The sequence below is a fragment of the Oratosquilla oratoria genome, chromosome 31, assembly GCF_046742065.1.
Source record: "Oratosquilla oratoria isolate Oo_2021 chromosome 31, ASM4674206v1, whole genome shotgun sequence".
Taxonomy (NCBI): Eukaryota; Metazoa; Arthropoda; class Malacostraca; order Stomatopoda; family Squillidae; genus Oratosquilla; species Oratosquilla oratoria.
In genome coordinates, this window is record NC_134807.1 from 43,217,561 (window position 1) to 43,238,481 (window position 20,921).

General features: G+C 42.0%; 1 protein-coding gene across 2 annotated transcripts in view; it reads left to right on the forward strand.

The window, feature by feature from the left end:
• LOC143041527 (N-acetylglucosamine-1-phosphotransferase subunits alpha/beta-like) overlaps positions 1–20,921 on the forward strand; it is a 152,182-nt gene that overhangs the window by 14,414 nt on the left and 116,847 nt on the right. For both annotated transcript variants that reach the window (XM_076213507.1, XM_076213508.1), the window contains exons 5-7: positions 7,861–8,072; positions 18,637–18,743; positions 20,601–20,807. In XM_076213507.1, coding sequence (XP_076069622.1) covers positions 7,861–8,072; positions 18,637–18,743; positions 20,601–20,807 — 526 coding nt within the window. The remainder of the gene's footprint in view (positions 1–7,860; positions 8,073–18,636; positions 18,744–20,600; positions 20,808–20,921) is intronic.

The window sequence follows — 20,921 nt, forward strand, 5'->3', positions numbered from 1 at the left end:
ACCGTCAGGCCCTGGTGTTTTATTAACTTTGAGTTTATCTATACACCATTTAATTTTTTCTTTTGTTATATTTACCGTAGTGAGTAAGTTTACCCTAAACTTTTCACAGGTTTCAGTTTGGAGTTCACTTTGAGGTGTTTCGTCTACGAATACCGAGCTAAAATAATTGTTTAAGATATTACATCCTAGGATGAGGTGGATGGATGGGGTGAAGGGGCTTTGGGGAAGAGGGGAATGTCTGTTGAAGAAGGACGGGAGAGGACAGAAGACGGGTGAATGGAGAATGGTTGTATATGGATGATGATGTGATGCATAAGGTGGAATGGGCAGGGGGATGGGGGGTGAGGTATGTGTGAGCAAAATTTGACGCAGCCCAAAGGGATTTCTCCCCATCTTCTCCTTTTATGCAATGGGGGGACGGAGAGGGGGGTCGCCGATTTAATGAAGCGGCCTTGCTGTGTCTTGCGACACTGCTTCTGACCCAGGACAGTGGACAAGGTGCAGGGATGACCCGTCATCCAGGAGGTGCTAAGATAAGAGGGAGGGTGGAGGGGTGTGGAGTGTATTCAGGGATGGAATGGGTGGAAATGATTTTATGCCTTTTCCTTTTTGACTACCTCCCTTGTAAGGGAGAAAAAGCCTTGGTATATGAATGTATGTAAATGCTGGTGGTGAATTTTGTTGCATTGTTGAAAGGAAATGGAGAAAAGTGGGAGATAGGCCAGTTGTTGTTTGGTGATGAGACTGTACTTGTGAGAATCAGAGGAGGGATTGAGGAAATTAGTAACAGACTTTGGGAAGGTGTGCAAAAGGAAATTGAAGATATATGTGGGTAAAAGTAAGGTGATAAGATGTACAAGGGGAGAAAGTGGCAGTAGACTGGGAGTGAGTATTAAAGGAGAGAGACTGGAGGAAGTGGGTAGTTTTAGATACTTGGATGCAAATGTGGCAGGAAAGGAAGGAGTGTGGGTAGAGGTAGAATGTACATTGAGAGAAGCAAGTAAAGGCCTTGGGGAATTAAAAAGTGTAATTAGAAATAGACATTTGGAATGGATGCTAAGAGGAGATTGTATGAAGGAGTGATTGTGCCGACAGCACTGTGTGGGGAAGATACATGAAACATAAGAGAGGAGGAGTTTGAATGTGTTTGAGATGAGGTACTTGAGAAGTATGATAGGGGTTACTAAGCTGGATAGAGTGAGAAATGAGGAGGTGAGGAGGAGAACGGGGGTAGAAAGGGAGTTGTTGTTGTCGTTCCCTAGACTGTCTGTCCGAGCAGTCCCCTCTCCCCAAGGAATGCTACAGCCGAAACTGGGTTTTCCCATAAATCCTTTATAGAGTGTATGTTGTGTTGTTTGCGTGCATGATTGTGTATAATGCAGTCTTCCATTATGTGTTGTATGGTATGGGGTGAAGTGTTACAACCTGGGCAGCTGTTCACAATGCGGTCATCCAGCCTCTTCTGGTAGCTTAGAAGTGCTGGGTGGTGGCCGCACCGCAGTCTGGCCAAGTGGACTCTGTCCTTTCGTGGGAGAGAGGATTCAGAAGGGTGGATATCAGGGGGTCTGGCATGCAGCAGTGTGTTATCTTTCAGTGTGTTAATGGAGCGGTGAGTGATATGATTATGAATATGTTTACGGAGGCTGGTATTTGGTGGTTGTGGAGGAAGAGAAGAGAGTATCTGTGTGTGATAAAGGTCTTTGGGTGTTGTTTTAATGTTTCTTGGTGTGTGTGGGTGTTCTGCTATGTAGTGTAGCAGGTGTGATGTGTTTGTGGTGGCTGTGGCAAGTGTTTGTGTGCCTCTCATGTCGAGGTGGTCCTTGACTTTGAGGACTTTTGTTTCATGGTGTAAATGGTCTGTAGGTGTTGTATTTGTGCAGCCTGTAATTGTTTTTAGGGCTTTGTTTTGTATGATTTGAAGGGTGTTGTGGTGTGTCTCACTGAGATTAGGAGCCCATGCAGGACTCGCATAATTCAACACTGAGCGTATGCATTGTTTGTATATTGTTATATTAGTTTCTTTGTTTTGTCCAAATGTCGTTCCAGTGATTGACTTAAGTGCGTTAAGTCTAGGTGTGCATTTGTTTTTTATGTTTGTGATGTGTTGTTTGAAAGACATGGATGTATCGTATTTTACACCAAGAATTTTCGGTGTGTTTGTGTGTGGTATTAGAGTGTTGTTGATGTAGAGATGAGGTATGTATTTGTGTTCTATTGTCCAGTTGGTGAGAAGTGTTGCTGTAGATTTGGTTGGAGCTATTTTGAGTCTGTTTGTGATGAACCATGTGTTGAGTGTATCTAGGTATGGCTGTATTATTTCTGCAGCTTTGTGTTACGATGTGTGCATGTGATTGTTATGTCGTCTGCGTAGGAAGAGATTTGTATTTCTGAGTTGTCTGGTGTGGGTAAGTCATGCATGTATAGATTAAATAGTGTGGGGGATAGAACTGAGCCCTGTGGTACTCCATTCTTAATGTTTCTGATGTGCAATGATTGGCCATTATATGACACGTAAGCATTCCTACCTGCCAGAATGTCTGAAAAAGGGAGGTCAAGTGATGGTGGACTGGTTGGTGAGGTTATTTAATGTTTGCTGGAGAGAAGGTAGAGTGCCGGAGGACTGGAGGAGTGCCTGTATAGTTCCTCTTTACAAGGGAAAAGGGGACAGGTGTGAATGTAGTAGTTTCAGAGGGATTAGCTTGTTAAGTGTAGTTGGGAAGGCTTATGGGAGGATCTTGATTGAGAGGATTAGGAGAGGAACAGAGGGAGTAATTGGTGAGGAACAGTGTGGATTTAGGACAGGTAGAGGTTGTGTAGATCAGATCTTTGTGGTAAGACAGATATGTGAGAAAGCTATAGGAAAGGGGAAGGATGATTTTGGGGCCTATATGGATCTGGAAAAGGCTTATGATAGGGTAGACAGAAAGGCACTGTGGGATGTTATGCAGATTTATGGGATAGGAAAGCTTTTGGGAGCTGTCAAGAGTTTTTATGAGAGTAGTAGAGCTTGTGTAAGGATTGGAAATGGAGAGAGTGAGATGGTTAAAGAAAATGGAGAAAAGTGGGAGGTGAGCCAGCTGTTGTTTGCGGACGACACTGCGCTTGTGGCAGGATCGGAGGAGGGATTGAGGAAGTTGGTGGCAGAGTTTGGGAGAGTATGTGATAGAAGAAAGCTAAAGATAAATGTGGGTAAAAGTAAGGTGATGAGATGTACAAGGGGTGAAAGTGGCAGTAGACTGGAAGTGAACATTAAGGGAGAGCGACTGGAGGAAGTGGATAGTTTTAGATACTTGGGTGCAAATGTAGAAGGAAAAGGTAGAGTGAAGGTGGAGGTAGAATGTAGATTGAGAGAAGCGAGTAAATGCCTTGGTGGATTAAAGAGTGTAATGAGGAATAGACATTTAGGAATGGATGCAAAAAGGAGACTGTATGAAGGAGTGATTGTGCCAACAGCACTGTATGGGGCAGAAACTTGGAACATAAGAGAAGAAGAGAGAAGGAGTTTGAATGTGTTTGAGATGAGGTGTCTGAGAAGTATGGTGGGGGTTACTAGGCTAGATAGAGTGAGAAATGAGGAAGTGAGGAGGAGAACAGGGGTGAAAAAGGATTTGGGAGATAGGGTTGATGAAAGAATATTAGGATGGTTTGGACACATGGAAAGAATGAGTGAAGAAAGACTAGTAAAAGAGGTATGGAAGGCAGATGTGGAGGGAGTGAACATGAGGGGACGTCCTAGGATGAGGTGGATGGATGGGGTGAAGGGGGCTTTGAATGTCTGTTGAGGAAGGACGGGAGAAGACGGAAGACAGAGGTGAGTGGAGAATGGTTGTATATGGATGATGTTGTGATTGCATGAGGAGGAATGGGCAGGGGGGTGGGGGGTGAGGTGGTATGTGTGAGCAAATTTTGACGCAGCCCGAAGGGATTTCTCCCCGTCCTCTCCTTATATGCAAGGGGGGACGGAGAGGGGGGTCACCGATTAAATGAAGCGGCCTTGCTGTGGATGTTCTGTGTCTTGCGACACTGCTTCTGACCCAGGGCAGTGGGCAAGGTGCAGGGATGACCCGTCATCCAGGAGGTGCTCAGATGAGAGGAAGGGTGGGAGGGGTGTGGAGTGTATTTAGGGATGGAATGGGTGGGAGTGATTTTATGCCTTTCCCTTTTTGACTACCTCCCTTGAAAGGGGGAAAAAGCCTTGGTATATGTACATGTATGTATGTATCTTTTGGTGTTATTGTGCATGTCTGTGTTATATATTTTATTTGTTAGGTTGTGGCGGGGGATAGCATCAAAAGCTTTACTAATGTCTAATGTTATGAGAAGTGTTCTGTGGTGGGGCCTATCTGAATTGATGCCATCTAAATTTCTTTGTGTGAGGTTTATCAGAAGAGTGTTTGTGGAGTGTTGTGGCCTAAAACAGTGTTGTGAGTTAGCAAGGGGAATATGTGGTGTGACAAGTTTAAGTATTAGGCGTTCAATGACTTTAGAGGGGGTGCAGAGAAGTGTGATTGGGCGGTGCGATGTTGGGATTGTTGGGTCTTTGTTCGGTTTTGGAATGGTGATTATTTTACCATGCTTCCAGATGTCAGGTATAGTGTTGTGTGAATAGCTGTAGTTTGCAATGTTTGTGAGTGAGTGTATACCTTGTGGTCCAATGTGTTTTAGGTGGATGTTGCTTATGTTATCAGGGCCACAGGCAGATGAGTGCTTGAGATTATGTATTATGAGTTTTGTCTGACTGTCTATGAAGGGTGTATAGTCTGAGTGTGGGGAAGTCTTTCTTGCGTCGAATGTTGCATTGGTCGTCAGGGTGAGAAGTGAGATGGCTTGTCTGTGGAAAATGACGTATGAGTGCGTTTGCTTGTTGTCTGTTTGAGGGTAGATTATCTGTTGTTGTGATTATTGCTGCGTGAGAGCGTGTTGTGTTACTGTTGGATAGTGTAATGCTGTTGAGTGTTTTGTACAATTTGCTGGTGTTTGTTTTGTGATGAAGTGCATTGATAAAGTTTTGCCAATGTTGTGTTTTTTGTTCGTGTATTTTATTAGCAATCACAGTGTTTAGTGTTTGTATTTGGTCTGCTATGTTTTGAGGGATAGGTGTGGGGGTATCACGTTGTCTGATGAGGTCTTGGATTTCTGGTGTGAAGTTGGGGTTGTGTGATTTTCTGTTGCCTCTAGGGATGTATCTCTTGTCTGCATTTTGTATGATTGTATTAAAAGTGTGCACAGCATTGTTTATGTTTGTGATTGGTGTACTGTTAAGTGTTTCAAAATGTTGTTCTGTCTCTTTAGTAAAAGTTTCCCAGTTAGCTCTCTTGTAATTGGTGTAAGTGTGTCTGTGGCCAACTGGGGTGCATCTTGTTTTGGTGGTGATGATGATTGGAAGGTGGTCAGAACCAAGGGTTCCGACCACTCTCCATGATGTTGTTGGGGTTAGGCAGGGGGATCAGAAGGTGATATCAGGAGAGGAGGGAGTGTAGAGGGCTTGGTGTGGGATATGTGTATGATTATGTGTGTTATTCATGATAGTCAATGTGTCAAACTGAGTCTGTATATCAAGCCCTCTGTCTGTGTCAGGGTTGTCGACATACCAGGCAGACGACTTGGCGTTGAAGTCACCACCCATGATCAGGTTGGGGATTGAGGCTAGTTGGCTAAATTGAGGTCTGAAGGTGTTTGGAACTGTGGGGGATGATTGTGGGGGAATGTACATGTTAACTATTGTCAGTGTTGATTTGTTGCCTGTGCGGATTCGAATGGATTGGATTTCTGTTGTGTTATCTGTGGTAGGGAGGAGAATTTTGGTTGTGGCACTTGTGTCCACAAAACAGATGGAGTGATGGATCAGGGTGATGAGTCCACCGCCATTGCCGTCGGTCTTGTCTGATGGTGGTGTAATTATGAAATGATGGTGTTTTGTGTGAGTGTCTTAGTTTTGTTTCTTGTATAATAGCAATGTGTATGTTGTGTTGTTTAAGAAAGTGTTCAAGTTCATGTTTTTTCGTGTTAGTACCGTCAATATTGTGTTGTAATATGTTGATGTTGTGTGTTTTGTATGTGTTGTATGTTGATCTGGGTTAGAGGGGGGGGAAAGGAGAGATCGGGGGTAAGGGCAAAGGGAAATTGGGAGTGGGTAAGGGTGCTGGCTGTGGTTGGGGAGGTGGGAGTGGGGTTACTGGAGGGCAGGTAAAACATGTCCAAGTGTTTGTGTATTGGTTTGTGTCAGCAAGTGTTGTACAAGTGAGGTGGGCCCAGTTTTTGCACATATTGCACTGAACTGAGCCCTTTGTCTATCTGCTTGAAGTAATGGGTTTAGAGCATGTTAGACATGTGTATTTTGTGGTGGGCCCAGTATTGCTCTCTACATCTCCTGCTAAAAGTAGAAGAAGAGGGGTGATCACCGGAAAATCACCCCTCGGTGCAGAAAAAACGTAACATTGCATGTTGGGAAAAAGGATTGTGGTACTCCCCAAGGCAGGCGTAGCTCCTCTTGGGGATTGGTGCCACCTGCATAGAGCTGATGGCCAGGGGTGGTTGCTGCTGTTTGGCCCCCAACTCTTGGGGTTGGGGGGTGGTCCCACGACGTAGACGCTGCAGCTCCAGGACCAGAAAGGTTGATGAAAGAGTATTGGGATGGTTTGGACACATGTAAAGAATAATTAAAGGAAGATTAGTAAAAGAGGTGTGGACATGAGGGGCTGACCAAGGATGAGATGAATGGATGGGGTGAAAGGATGCATTGGGAAAGAGGGGAATGTCTGTTGAGGAAGGATGGGAGAAGGCAGAAGGTAGAGGTGAATGGAGAATGGTTGTGTATGGATGATACTGTGATGCCTGAAAGGGAGTGGGTGGGGGGTGAGGGAGTATGTGTGAAAAAATTATTTGACACAGCCCAAAGGGATTTCTCCCTGTCTTCTCTTTTTCTGTATGAGGGGATGGAGGGGTGGTCACTGATTTAATGAAGTGGCTTTGCTTTGGATGTGCTGTTTCATGTGACACTGCTTCTGACCCAGGGCAGTAGACAAGATGCAGGGGTGACCCATCATCCAGGAAGAGCTAAGATAAGAGAGAGGGAGTGGAATATGTGAGGATGGAATGGGTGGGAGTGGATTTTATGCCTTTGTTTTTTGGATATCTCCTGTGTTAGGGGATATATGTATGTATGTATGTTAAAAGTAATAGTTGATTATGATTAATACAATGAATTTTTATGCCTAAGAAGTGATGGCATCATAATTACAAAGGATTACAAAGGCGGAGCATGCCGACAGGAGACCTTTTGATCCATATCTAGGTCGGATGACAAAAAAAAAAAATAATAATAATAAATAAAAACTATAATAATGTAAATAACAAATAAAATACATAAATGAATGCATAGGTATAGTTAAAATAATAAACAAACAGGTAAATAGTAAATAATAAATTGACATATAACTAATGATAAATGAAAATCAGACAAACAAATGATAACAAAACAAAAACAAATAATATAACATAAATTATAATCATTACAGCATCTTAATTAGGTATTTATCTAAATGATTCTTAAAGCTTCGAACTGAACTACATTGCACTACCTGTGCAGGAAGTTTATTCCATTCATTAACTACACGGTTGGCAAAGTTGTTTCTACCTACTTCCAAATTGAATCTATTTCCGGACAGTTTGAGACCATTGTTTCTTGTCTGATTCTCATTCAATGTGAAAATTTTGTCACTTTTGATGTTGTCAATTCCCTTTAAAATCTTAAAGACCTGTATCAAGTCACCTCTGAGTCTACGCTTTTTTAGGGATTAATGATTTAATGATTATGGTAGCCAGAGGAATGAGAATTATTTATTTGGGATTCTGTCATAGAAGTACCAGTAATGAACCAGAGGAACTGGAAGATCTACAGTCCATTCCATCAGTGCTACACCAGAGCAAACAGAAAGTGCTCTACAGAGCTGGTGAACGTAGATACACTCTACTGCAGATTGCATCAGGGATTAATCCATCCTTCATTCTCGAGCGGATCCGTTACATGGTACCTGAGACATCTTACATGCACCAGGCATTCTGGACCACAGGTAAGGATCTCATACTAGACTAGTACTTTACCAAAAAATATGAGCCAGTTTCATATTTATCTATATATATATTCAACAAGAACCCACTGTGTTGGATAAGAAGAAATGAAATAGATGATATCCATATATTTCGATCACGGACTATGATCCTCTTCACAGTCCATGATCGAAATATATGGATATCATCTATTTCATTTCTTCTTATCCAACACAGTGGGTTCTTGTTGAATTGTAATTACAGGAGTCCCTCAAATAATGCAGGGGTTAGGTTCCTGAAACTACTGTGTATGACCAAATCCGTGTATGCTGACATTCCATATTAAATACTGGTATATACTGTACCCCAGGTAGTTTTTGCAGCTTGCAGGATGGTAATGTAGACCTAAGCTTCAGAACACTTTACCTCACAGCTAATATCCACTGTACAAGTTCATTTATAACATACAAATTAATTTTTCAAAAGAATAATGCAAACGCAGTTGTACAAATATAATATTTATTATGTATCCTTTGTAATATACAAAACAATGTAAATATACTGTAGTCTACGCCTGAGAGGCACTGCGAGTTGATCAGTTACACCCCTGCCACCTCCTGGTCCCCACCTGTCTTCCCTCCCTCATCCCGTTAGCTGGCTTGTCCTGACGCCTGTTTGTGTCGCTGGCCACCACCACCATCACTCGAATTCTATGAAATATACACCCAAACAACTCTTAGAATTCAACACTCATGGGCTACTAAGCATAAATAAAAATAAAAATTACGTATGTGACAACATCTTAGAATGTGCCAATATAGTGATGCTCACAGCGGATAACGGGTAAAAATTTCAAGAAACACTAAACATGTTAACCCGGTAAAAATCCAATAACGCAGTGCGAGTGGTGGAAGCAAAGCCCCTCAACAGGGTAGGGCGGTAAAATTTCACGATAGCACGGCGCGGGTGGTGGAAGCAACAAGCTAAAGCTTGTTGGCTACCCCCCTACTTCCCCTACTCTCCCTCTCCTCCCCTCCCTCCCTCCTGCATCAGTACCCGGAGGTTGACACGTGACCGCAGGCAGCCACCCACGGCTATCCCTTCGCCCCACACCCTTGTTTGAGCTGTTCCCAGTACATAATGACCGCATTATCTGAGGATCAACTGTATATGGTAAAATAGAAAGCAGTCACCACAAATGTTTGCAATGTTGCCGTGTGTGTGCGTATACGTGCCCAACTCAGAGCGAATTTTAAAATGGTTCTCTACATTTGAGATGGTTTTGAAATAAAATCCGTGTATTTACCTAGTTGTATTTTGCGGGAAGGGGAGCTATGCTCGTGTTGTCCCGCCATTGTATCTCTCAGTGTCTAGTTTGCTTTTAAACTCGTGAATGGTTTTTGCGCTTACTATTTCATTATTCAGTTTGTTCCAAGTGTCTAAAACTGTATGTGGAAAACTGTTTTTCTTCAGTTCTCTTCTATAGCTATGTTTTCTTAATTTCCTTCCATGTCTTGTGTTTCTCTTGTCCCAGTTTAGTAATTCTTCTCTATCAAGTATCTCTGTGCCTTTCATGATTCTGTAGATGGTCAGTAGGTCTCCTCTCTTCTTTGCTCCAGTGTCGGTAGCTCCAGTTTAGCCAATCTCTCCTCGTATGATAGGTTTGCAAGTGCAGGTGCCATTTTTGTAGCTGCTCTTTGGATTCTTTCTATTTTCTTTATGTTCTTTTTGGTACTGGGGGACCACAATGTCGCCGCATACCTTAGTCTAGGCCTTAGCAATGTAACCAATATTTTTTTTATCATGTCTTCGTCCAGGTAAGCAAAAGCCACTTTTATTGATCTTAGCAAGTTGTAAGTCTCCCCGACAATTTTGTTAATCTGTGTATCATAGGACAAGTCGTTTGTGATAATAACTCCCAAGTCTTTTTCGGATCCTACTTTCTTTACTTCCTTGGTTCCAATTGTATAATTTCTTGATATTCTGTTTTTGCTTTTTCCAAACTCCATTATGCTACACTTCTTAGTATTAAAATCCACTTCCCATTTCTGACTCCAGTTCCATACCCTATTCAGATCTTCTTGCAGTGCTTCACAGTCCTTATCAGTTTCTACTTTCCTTAACAGTTTGGCGTCATCAGCAAAGAAGCTCATGTAACAGTTCACGCCCTCGTCCATATCATTCATATAGATAGCAAACATTATTGGTGCCAGTACAGATCCTTGCGGTACTCCACTGATCACCTCTTTCCAATCTGAATATTTTTCGCTGAGTACTACTCTCATCTTTCTTCCAGTCAGGAAGTCCTCCATCCATTTTAGTAGGTTCCCTTGTATTCCTCCTATGTGTTCCAGTTTTTTTAGTAGTTTTCTGTGTGGTACTTTGTCAAATGCTTTTTGCAAGTCTAGGAATGCACAATCAGCCCATCCGTTTCTTTCTTGCACAATGTCTATTAGTCTTGAGTAGAAGCATATCAAGTTTGTGGTGCATGATCTACCTTGTCTGAACCCGAATTGTCTTGGGTTTAATATGTTGTTATCTTCCAGGTGTTTTACCCATCTATTCTTGATGATTTTCTCACAAATTTTGGCTATAGTGCTTGTTAGTGATACTGGTCTATAGTTGGTGGGTTCTTCCTTGTTTCCTCCTTTATATATTGGTACAATGTTAGCATTTTTCCAGTCATTAGGTATCTTTCCTTCCTTGAGTGAGCTATTTATTATGATGTGTATTTTGTCCGTTAGCTCTTCTCTGCATTCTTTTAGAATCCAATTTGCAATTCCATCCGGGCCATGTGATTTTCTGACATCCAGTTTTGATAGATGTTCTGATATTTCTTTTTGTGATGTAAATTCACTCATGTGGGGAGAATGTTTGTTATTATCTACGTCCCAATTTTGTATTTTCTCTCTGGTGAAGACAGATTTAAAGTGGTTGTTCATGATTTTGGCCATCTCTAATTCTTCTGTGTATTCTATATTTCCTTGGCGTAGTTTCACTAGTTCCTGTTTGGTTTTAAGTTTACCATTTACATACCGGTAGAATAGCTTGGGCTGATCTTTGCATTTATCTATAATATCCTTCTCATGGTTCCTTTTCTCCTCTCTTCTCACATTAACATACTCATTTCTATAGTTTATATAAATTTGCCATTTGCTTTGTTTTTTGTCTTTTCTCCACCTTTTCCAAGCTTTGTCCCTTCTGTCTTTTGCCTCTGCATCTTTTGTTGAACCAACATTTAATGTACTCTCTCTCTCGCTTTTGTCTTGGTACATGCCTGTTTACCCCTTCATTGTAATTATCCAACAGTATGTTCCATTTCTCTTCCACTGTTGTCTCTTCCATATAGAATTTTTCCCAGTTTGCATTCTGGAAGAACGTCTTTAGTTTTGCAAAGTCTGTTTTGTTATACATCAATCTTCCTTTCCTATGCTTTTCGCTCCTCGTCATCTCTATTTCTTCCTTTAGTACAGTTTTGATGAGTACATGGTCACTCTTTCCAATTGGTGTCTTGTAGTGGACTTTGTCCAATATTTCAGGTTCCGTTGTAAATATTAAATCTAGTTTTGATGGCTCTTCATTGTTTCTGTATCTTGTGTTTTCACTGACCCACTGGGTCATTGTGTACTCCATGGTCATGTCTAGCAGTACATTGCCCCACACGTCATATCCTCATACTATCATGTTGTCCCAACAAATTTCTTTGCAATTGAAGTCTCCCATAATTACTAGGTTACCCTTACCCATTAGTATCTCATTTAGTGATTTTCTTGTATCTTCTAGCATTTTTGTGTGTTCGTTTTCTCTCCAAGCATTCGTTCTTGGGGGCACATAGGTCACCACAAACTTTCTACTTTTCATATTCTTGCCTTCGACTTTTATCATGATCAGTTCAACATTACCTTTGCCCTCTGCAATTTTTGTCACATTTAGGTCTTTCTTGGCCAAAAACATGATTCCCCCTCCCTGCTTTTTGTCTCTGTTTCTTATCCAGTAATTGTATAGCCCTTGTCCAATGTCAATAGATGGTATTTCTCCTCTTAGTTTAGTCTCTACAATTCCCATTATGTCTGGTTTTTCTTCTAACAGATAATCATTGAGTTCGTTCATACCTGAAATTAATCCGTCAATGTTAGTGTAGGCCACTTTTAATTTTCTTCCTTCTCCATTATCTTTTCTGTCCTTGGTTTTTTCGTTTTGATGTGCCACTGTTTCAATCTCATGTCGATTACTCTCCAATGGAATTCTTTGCATTCTGTCTCCGTTCTCAACAAGTTTTTTTCCTTTGCTTCTTTTCTTAGTGACTTTTCTTTTTCTAATTCCTCAGTACTCATTTCTCTTTTTATCCATATCTTATTGCCTACTTTTTCAAAGATGTCTTCTACTACCATCTGTGACCTTAATTTTATCTTTAGATGTTGATTTCTATCTTTAGAGTAGCGACCGATTCTGTGTGTCTCTTCTAAGTCTATGCTTGAATCTCTTCCCCCCCCCTGAATTTCATTTAGAATTTCTACTGCTGTCTCTTTTTCTTCTTTTTCTCTCATGTACCTCGCCAATCCCTGTTTTTCTTTTAGTCCATAGACCACAATACATTTTTTCCTATCTACTGTATCCCTGACCCAGTTTGCTTTTTCATTAATCACTTGGATAATTGTGTCTTTTGCATTATTCTGCATTTGCTGCTTGACTATTTCTTTAAAAGCATTTTCCTTGTTTTCGATGTTTTCCTTCCACTTTATTTTCTGAATACTTTCTTCACCTAGATTCTCTTCGATCTTTTGTGACAACTCATGTAATCTGTTGTTCACCTCTATCTTTAAATTGTCGCTGCTGTTATTTTCATTAGTTTTCTTCTTTTCATTATCATTCTTCAGCTCATTTATATCCCTTTTCATTTCTTTGATCTCGTTTGTGAGATCTAAGTTGGTTTTTCTTAGGTCAGAGATTTCGTGATTCGCCTGTGCTAAGCATTCCCTTAATCCTATGATATCATTTCTTAAGTCCATAATTTCATTCTCCCACTGAGTCCTAGTTTTGTTCATATCTTTCTCTATCTTTAATAATCGACTTTCATATTTGTTAAATCCTGTGAAGTCTTCTTGATTGAATCCGTGTTATTTGAATCCGTGTTAATTGAGGGACTTCTGTGTATATATATATATATATATATATATAATATACACACACCAAGGGCTTCTTCCCCCATACTGATGAGGTAGCCAAGTCAAAAAGCCATATACCCACTCCCACCCATTTCATTCCCACCCCCTTTCCTCCCCTTCATCTTAAATCCTCATGGGTGTTCCTTTCCCACACTTACCCACCCTTATTTGCAGATAATGGCTGATAGGATGAAAGAATATATATACATATATATACCAAAGGCTTTTCCCCTTTGCAGGGGAGGTAGCCAATAAAACAAAGGCATAAAATCCATTCGCACCCATTCCATCCCCACATACTCCACACCCATCCCTACCCTTCCCTCTCTCTTATCTTGGCACCTCCTGGATGACGGGTCATCCCTGCATCTCACCCACTGCCCTGGGCCAGAAGTAGTGTTGCAAGACACAGCACATCCACAGCAAGACTGCTTCATTAAATCAGTGGCCCCCCTCTCTCCATCCCACCATGCAGAAAAGGAGAAGACGGGGAGAAATCCCTTTGGGCTGTGTCAAAATTTTGCTCACACATACTACCTCACCCCCCATCCCCCCACCCATTCCACCTCATGCATCACATCATCCATATACAACCATTCTCCATTCACCCGTCTTCTGTCCTCTCCCGTCCTTCTTCAACCAACATTCCCCTCTTCCCCAAGGCCCCTTTTACCCCATCCATCCATCTTATCCTAGGTCGCCCCCTCATGTTCACTCCCTCCACATCTGCCTTCCACACCTCTTTTACTAGTCTTTCTTCACTCATTCTTTCCATGTTTCCAAACCATCCCAACACTTTCATCTACCCTATCTCCCAACTCCCTTACCACCCCCGTTCTCCTCCTCACGCCCTCATTTCTCACTCTATCCAGCCTAGTTACCCGTATCATACTTCAGAGACACCTAATTTCAAACACATTCAAACTCCTCTCTTCCTCTCTTATGTTCCATGTTTCTGTCCCATACAGTGCTGTATCTAAAACTATCCACTTCCTCCAGTCACTCTCCCTTAATGCTCACTTCCAGTTTGCTGCCACTTTCACCCCTTGTACATCTCATCACCTTACTTTTACCCACATTTATCTTCAATTTTCTTTCACACACACTCCCAAATTCTGTCACCAACTTCCTCAATTCATCCTCTGACCCTGCTAAAAGTGCAGTATCGTCTGCAAACAACAGCTGGCCCACCTCCCCCTTTTCTCCATTTTCTTTAACCACCCCTTGCATTTACCTCTTGCACCACCCCATCCATGTATAAGTTGAACAGCCAGGGTGACATAACACATCCCTGATGAAGTCCCACCATTACCTCGAACCACTCACTCTCTCCATTTCTAATCCTGACACATGCTCTACTACTCTTGTAAAAACTCTCGACAGCTCCTAGAAGCTTTCCTCCTATCCTGTATATCCGCAAAACCTCTTACAGTGCCTTCCTGTCTACCCTGTCATAAGCCTTTTCCAGATCCATAAAAGCCAAAAAAACATCCTTACCTTTTCCTATAGCTTTCTCACATATCTGTTTTACCACAAAAATCTTATCTACACAACCTCTACCTGTCCTAAATCCACACTGTTCCTCACCAATTACTCCCTCTGTTCCTCTCCTAATCCTCTCAATCAAGATCCTCCCATAAGCCTTCCCAACAACACTTAACAAGCTAATCCCTCTGAAACTACTACACTCACACTTGTCTCCTTTTCCCTTGTAAAGAGGAACTATACAGGCACTCCTCCAGTCCTCAGGCACTCTAACCTCTCTCCAGCAAACATTCAATAACCTCACCAGCCAGTCTACCAACACTGTACCTTGGGGATCGGTGCCACCTGTGTAGAGCTGATGGCCAGGGGTGGTTGCTGCTGTTTGGCCCCCAACTCTTGGGGTTGGAGGGTGGTCCCACCGCGTAGACGCTGCAGCTCCATGTCTTTCAAACAACACATCACAAACATAAAAAACAAATGCACACCTAGACTTAACGCACTTAAGTCAATCACTGGAACGACATTTGGACAAAACAAAGAAACTAATATAACAATATACAAACAATGCATACGCTCAATGTTGAATTATGCGAGTCCTGCATGGGCTCCTAATCTTAGTGAGACACACCACAACACCCTTTAAATCATACAAAACAAAGCCCTAAAAACAATTACAGGCTGCAAAAATACAACACCTACAGACCATTTACACCATGAAACAAAAGTCCTCAAAGTCAAGGACCACCTCGACATGAGAGGCACACAAACACTTGCCGCAGCCATCACAAACACATCACACCCGCTACACTACATAGCAGAACACCCACACACACCAAGAAACATTAAAACAACACCCAAAGACCTTTATTACGCACAAATACTCTCTTCCTCCACAACCACCAAATACCAGCCTCCGGAAACATATTCATAATCATATCACTCACCGCTCCATTAACACACTGAAAGACAACACACTGCTGCATGCCAGACCCCCTGATATCCACCCTTCTGAATCCTCTCTCCCACGAAAGGACAGAGTCCACTTGGCCAGACTGCGGTGCGGCCACCACCCAGCACTTCTAAGCTACCATTGTGAACAGCTGCTCAGGATGTAACACTTCATCCCATACCATACAACACATAATGGAAGACTGCATTATACACAATCATGCATGCAAACAACACAACATACACTCTATAAAGGATTTGTGGGAAAACCCAGTTTTGGCTGTAGCATTCCTTGGGGAGACGGGACTGTTCGGACAGACAGTCTAGGGAACGACAACAACAACAACAACACTGTACCTCCTTTTTTAAGACATTCTGCATGGCATCCATCCAGACCAGGTGCCTTACCTGCTTACATCATCTTAACATCTGCCTTCACTTCATCCTTCCTTATTTCTCCTCCATTTCCCTCATTCATCACGGTCATTTTCTTAGCATTTCCCATTGCAATTATCTTTCCCTCCCTATCCTCCTTCACATTTAGTAACTCCCTAAAATACTCTGTCCATCTTCCCCTTACTGCCTTCTCTTCCATTATCATCTCTCCATCTGCACCTTTTACCTTTTCTTCTCTACTTGATTCACCTCCTCTTCCTCTCTTAATTTCTTTCCAAAACATCTTTTAATTACTTTCAAAATTTTCTGTCATACTCTTACCCCATTTCACATCTGCTCTCCACTTTACCTCCTTTACTTTGTGCTTTACTTCTCTTTTCTTTGTACCTCTCATATGACTCCCTCATCCTATTTTGTAACCAATCTGTGAAAGCTCTCTTCTTCTCTTCTACAACCTTCTTTGTTTCCTCATCCCACCATTCACTACCCTTCCTTCTATTTCCTCCCATCCTTCTTGTTCCACACACCATCTTTGCACACTTTGTGACTCCCTCCTTGAACCATCCCCATTCCTCTTCCACTCCTAGTTCTATTCTATCCTTCGCTCCCTCCCACTCCTCTCTCAGCTTCTTTTTGTACTCCTTCTCCTTTTCCTTTTCATTTAAAGAGTTCACTCTAAGCACCTCCCTACCTTTTGTCCTTTTCCTCTTTCTCCATCTATCCTCCACTCTCAACTTACCTTCCACCAAAAAATGATCTGATATTCCCCCACTCTCTTCCCTTAGAACATGTACATCCTTAACTCTTCCTATTATACTCCTATCTACCAATACATAGTCCATTAACGCTCTATCTACCACCCTTCCATCCACCACCCTCTCCCATGTGTACTTATGCTTGACTTTCTTCCGAAACACTGTATTTGCTATCATCAACTCTATTTCTAGACACATCCCCACCATCAACTCTCCACTACAATTCTTTCCTGGAACTCCACATTTCCCAACCACTCCATCAATTGGTTCATTTCCTACCCTAGCATTAAGGTCTCCCAGTACTTCTACATTGACATTTCTCCCTAATCCCTCTATGCACTCATTTAAATCTATCCAAAAAGCCTCCCTTCTACACTTTTCTCACTTCCAGGCCCATATGCACTTACAAAAATCCACATCTCCTTTCCCAGTTTAACCTTCATCCACATTATTCTTGAGGAAACCTTCTTCCACTCCACTACAAGTTTACCTATCTCTTCACTTACTAGTATAGCCACCCCTTCTCTCCCTCTCCCTCTCTTCACTCCTGAACGCCTCCCAATTACACACTCAAACTCACACTTGCCCCTCCCTCTCAACTTAGTTTAACTCAAAGCCAACACATCCATCTTTTTTCTCACAAACATACTACCTATCTCTTCCCTTTTACTCTCATCTGTACCACATCCATGCACATTAAAAGACCCAAACCTTAGGGTGCTGGTAGGAAAACTCCTAGACCCTTTTATGCCTTTACTTTTTTCAGGAATGTCCCCCATAGGGCTACAGGGAGAAGGATGCCCGGTCCCAATCCCCGTCCCATTTTTCTCACCTCTTACGATTCAAGTGGAAATATTTGGTGGCAGTATTCTTTTCCCCCTACCACAGGGTAGGCAAAATAAGGAAATGAAATTCAGAGAAATGGTACAGGACAGCAACAAAGGGTTGGGGGACAGCATAACAGAGGGACAGTAGCAGTAATGAAAGTTTCATCCTTTCTCTGTGAGCAGTCTTCCTCTATCACAGACAAAATGATGTGTGGCTCTGGTCCACAGGGGCGCCCCATATAGACCCTAAAGTATCAACTGCATGCTACTTTGCCATAACAACATGCAGCCAATACCCCAGACGGGGAAGTAAAAAAAAATAAAGAAATAAAAAAACTTCTTATTTGACCTTTTTTCTAATAGAAAATAACAGAACAAAGGGTCATAGGTCATACATACAAAATTTAAAAAATCTAGAGCACAGATTGAAATAAGGAAATATTTCTTTAATAAAGTGGTAAATTGATGGAATAATTTACCTGATAATTTGGTCTTATCAAACACTGTATAGTTTAAAAAATAATTTAGACAAGTATGGCATGGTACATTAAATTTCATGCTACAAAGCCCTCTGTGAGGGGCACCATCCTAGCCTCCCGATAGGGGGGAGTGTGTGACGTTAAACCATATCATCATCATCATCATATGACAATTAACATAGGCATCTTTATATAGTTTTAATCTTTATTTTCACATTCTATGACTTGGCACAATGTGGCAAAGAATTATTGACCATTTTGACAACTAGCCATAATGGCCTGGCACTTTTATATTTACAAATAACTTCTTATTTTTAGCCAGACATCTCAAGATTGCTCAGATCAATCATATTGCTTGTATGGTCCAATTGGATCTTGATCTGAAGCATGTTCTTATGTTCTACATTCTATGTTCATGCCTTGGCTGGTCACCTTCCATACTATGGGAAGGGGCCTTTTGGTATATTTATGTATGTACTCCAGTATATGCTATATATCCAAATTTACCTATGTTTCCATGTTGCTTGAGCAGATGTCGACTCAGCATGGGGTGTGAAATGGCCACGTGCTGTCATTATTTCTGGAGTCACTGAACTTGGACCCATAGAAATTATGCGGATGGTTTTGCCAGATGACCAGGTAAGGCACTCAGTCCCTAGCTTGTTAGGTTATTTACCAGGAATTTCTATCTTTGTTCTCTGGAGAACTTGAATAATGTACTGTGATTCCTCATTTATAGTTCTAAGGTGTTCCTAGCACTTTTGCAAATTAGAAAAGTATAAACAGTTTTGTTTGTTCTCTTTCTTTTTTAGGAATATCCCCTTTTGGGGCTACAGGTAGTAGGACTCCTAATCCCATCCCCTGTCCCTTTTTTGTCGCCTTTTACGACTCAAATGGAAATACTTGGTGGCAGTATTCTTTTGCCCCCACCACAGGGTAGGTAGGCAAAAAAAGGAAATGAATATTCAGAGAAATGGTACAGGACAGTAACAAGGGGTTGGGGGACAGCATAACAGAGGGACAGCCGTAGTATAAAAGTGTCATCATTTTTCTATGTACAGAGATTTCCTCCTTCACAGACAATATGATGTGTGACTGGTCCATAGGGGCGCCTCATATAGACCCTAAAGTATCAACTGCATGCTACTCTGCCACAATAACATGCAGCCAATACCCCAGATGAGATGTGAATGCAAGGGTAGTGGGTCAAGGGTTGGAGATAATAAGAAAATGGAGAAAAGTGGGAGGTGAGCCAGCTGTTGTTTGCTGACGACACTGCACTTGTAGCAGGATCAGAGGAGGGATTGAGGAATTTAGTGACAGAGTTTGAGAAGGTGTGTGAAAGAAGGAAGCTGAAGATAAATGTGGGCAAAAGTAAGGTGATGAGATGTACAAGGGGGGAGAGTGACAGTAGGCTGAAGTGAGCATTAAGGGTGAGAAACTGGAGGAAGTGGATAGTTTTAGATACTTGGGTGCGAATGTGACAGGAAAGGGAGGAGTGGGGGTGGAGGTAGAATGTAGATTGAGAGAAGCGAGTAAATGCCTTGGTGAATCAAAAAGTGTAATGAGAATTAGACATCTGGGAATGGATGCTAAGAGGAGGTTATATGAAGGAGTGATTGTGCCAACAGCAATGTACGGGGCAGAAACATGGAACATGAGAGAGAAAGAGAGAAGGAGTTTGAATGTGTTTGAGATGAAATGTCTGAGAAGTATTAAAGGGGATTACTAGGCTAGATAGAGTGAGAAATGAGGAGGTGAGGAGGAGAACAGGGGTGGAAAGGGAGCTGGGAGATGGGGTTGATGAAAGAGTATTAGGATGGTTTGGAAGGTGGAGGTAGAAGGAGTGAATAATATGAGGGGGCATCCTAGGATGAGATGGATGGATGGGGTGAAAGGGGCTTTACAAAAGAGAAATGCCTGTGGAGGAAGGACGGGAGAGGACAGAAGATAGGGGTGAATGGAGAAGGGTTGTGTATAGATGAGGCTGTGATGCATGAGGGGGAGTGGGTGTGGGATGGGGGGTGAGGAAGTATGTATGAAAAAAATTGTTGACGCAGCCCGAAGGGATTTCTCCCTGTCTTCTCCTTTTCTGCATGAGGGGACGGAGAGGGGGGGTCGCCGAATTTATGAAGCGGCCTTGCTGTGGATGTGCTGTGTCTTGCGACACTGCTTCTGACCCAGGGCAGTGGACAGGATGCAGGGATGACCCGTCATTCAGGAGGTGCCAAGATAGAAGGAGGGTGGAGGGGAGTGGAATATATGGAAAATGAAATGGGTGGGAGTGATTTCTATGCCTTTTTTTTTTTGGCTACCCCCCCGTGTAAGGGGGAAAAGCCTTTGGTATATGTATGTATGTATATGTTTGTTCTCGATCTTGAGAAGAAATATCTGATGTTAGTATATTATGTTCAAGTGAAGTTGATCAAAGTTAAAAGCTCCTCTTTATTACAGAGTTCCATCTTTGTTATTTTCAAGTCATAATTTTGCTTTCAGGAGTCATGCAATGCTTATGGTGAGGGAGATCTAATGGTCATTGAATGTGAAACAGAAGCACCCCTGAAGGCCCGCTTTGATGCCGGCATCACCAAGTGGGAGCTGAAGGGGCAGACCATCAGAATGCATGCAGCCACTCTTGTTCTTGAATTGGACACATCTCAACATGAGGAAGAGATGGATCCAAAAAGATTTGATGATAATGAGGTGAGTATTGACCCACTCAACAAGGTAATATACATTTTATATTCTGTTTATTATACTAAATCAACCCCAATAAACCAGCTACAACAGGAAACAAAACTTCTTCCCTTAGAACAG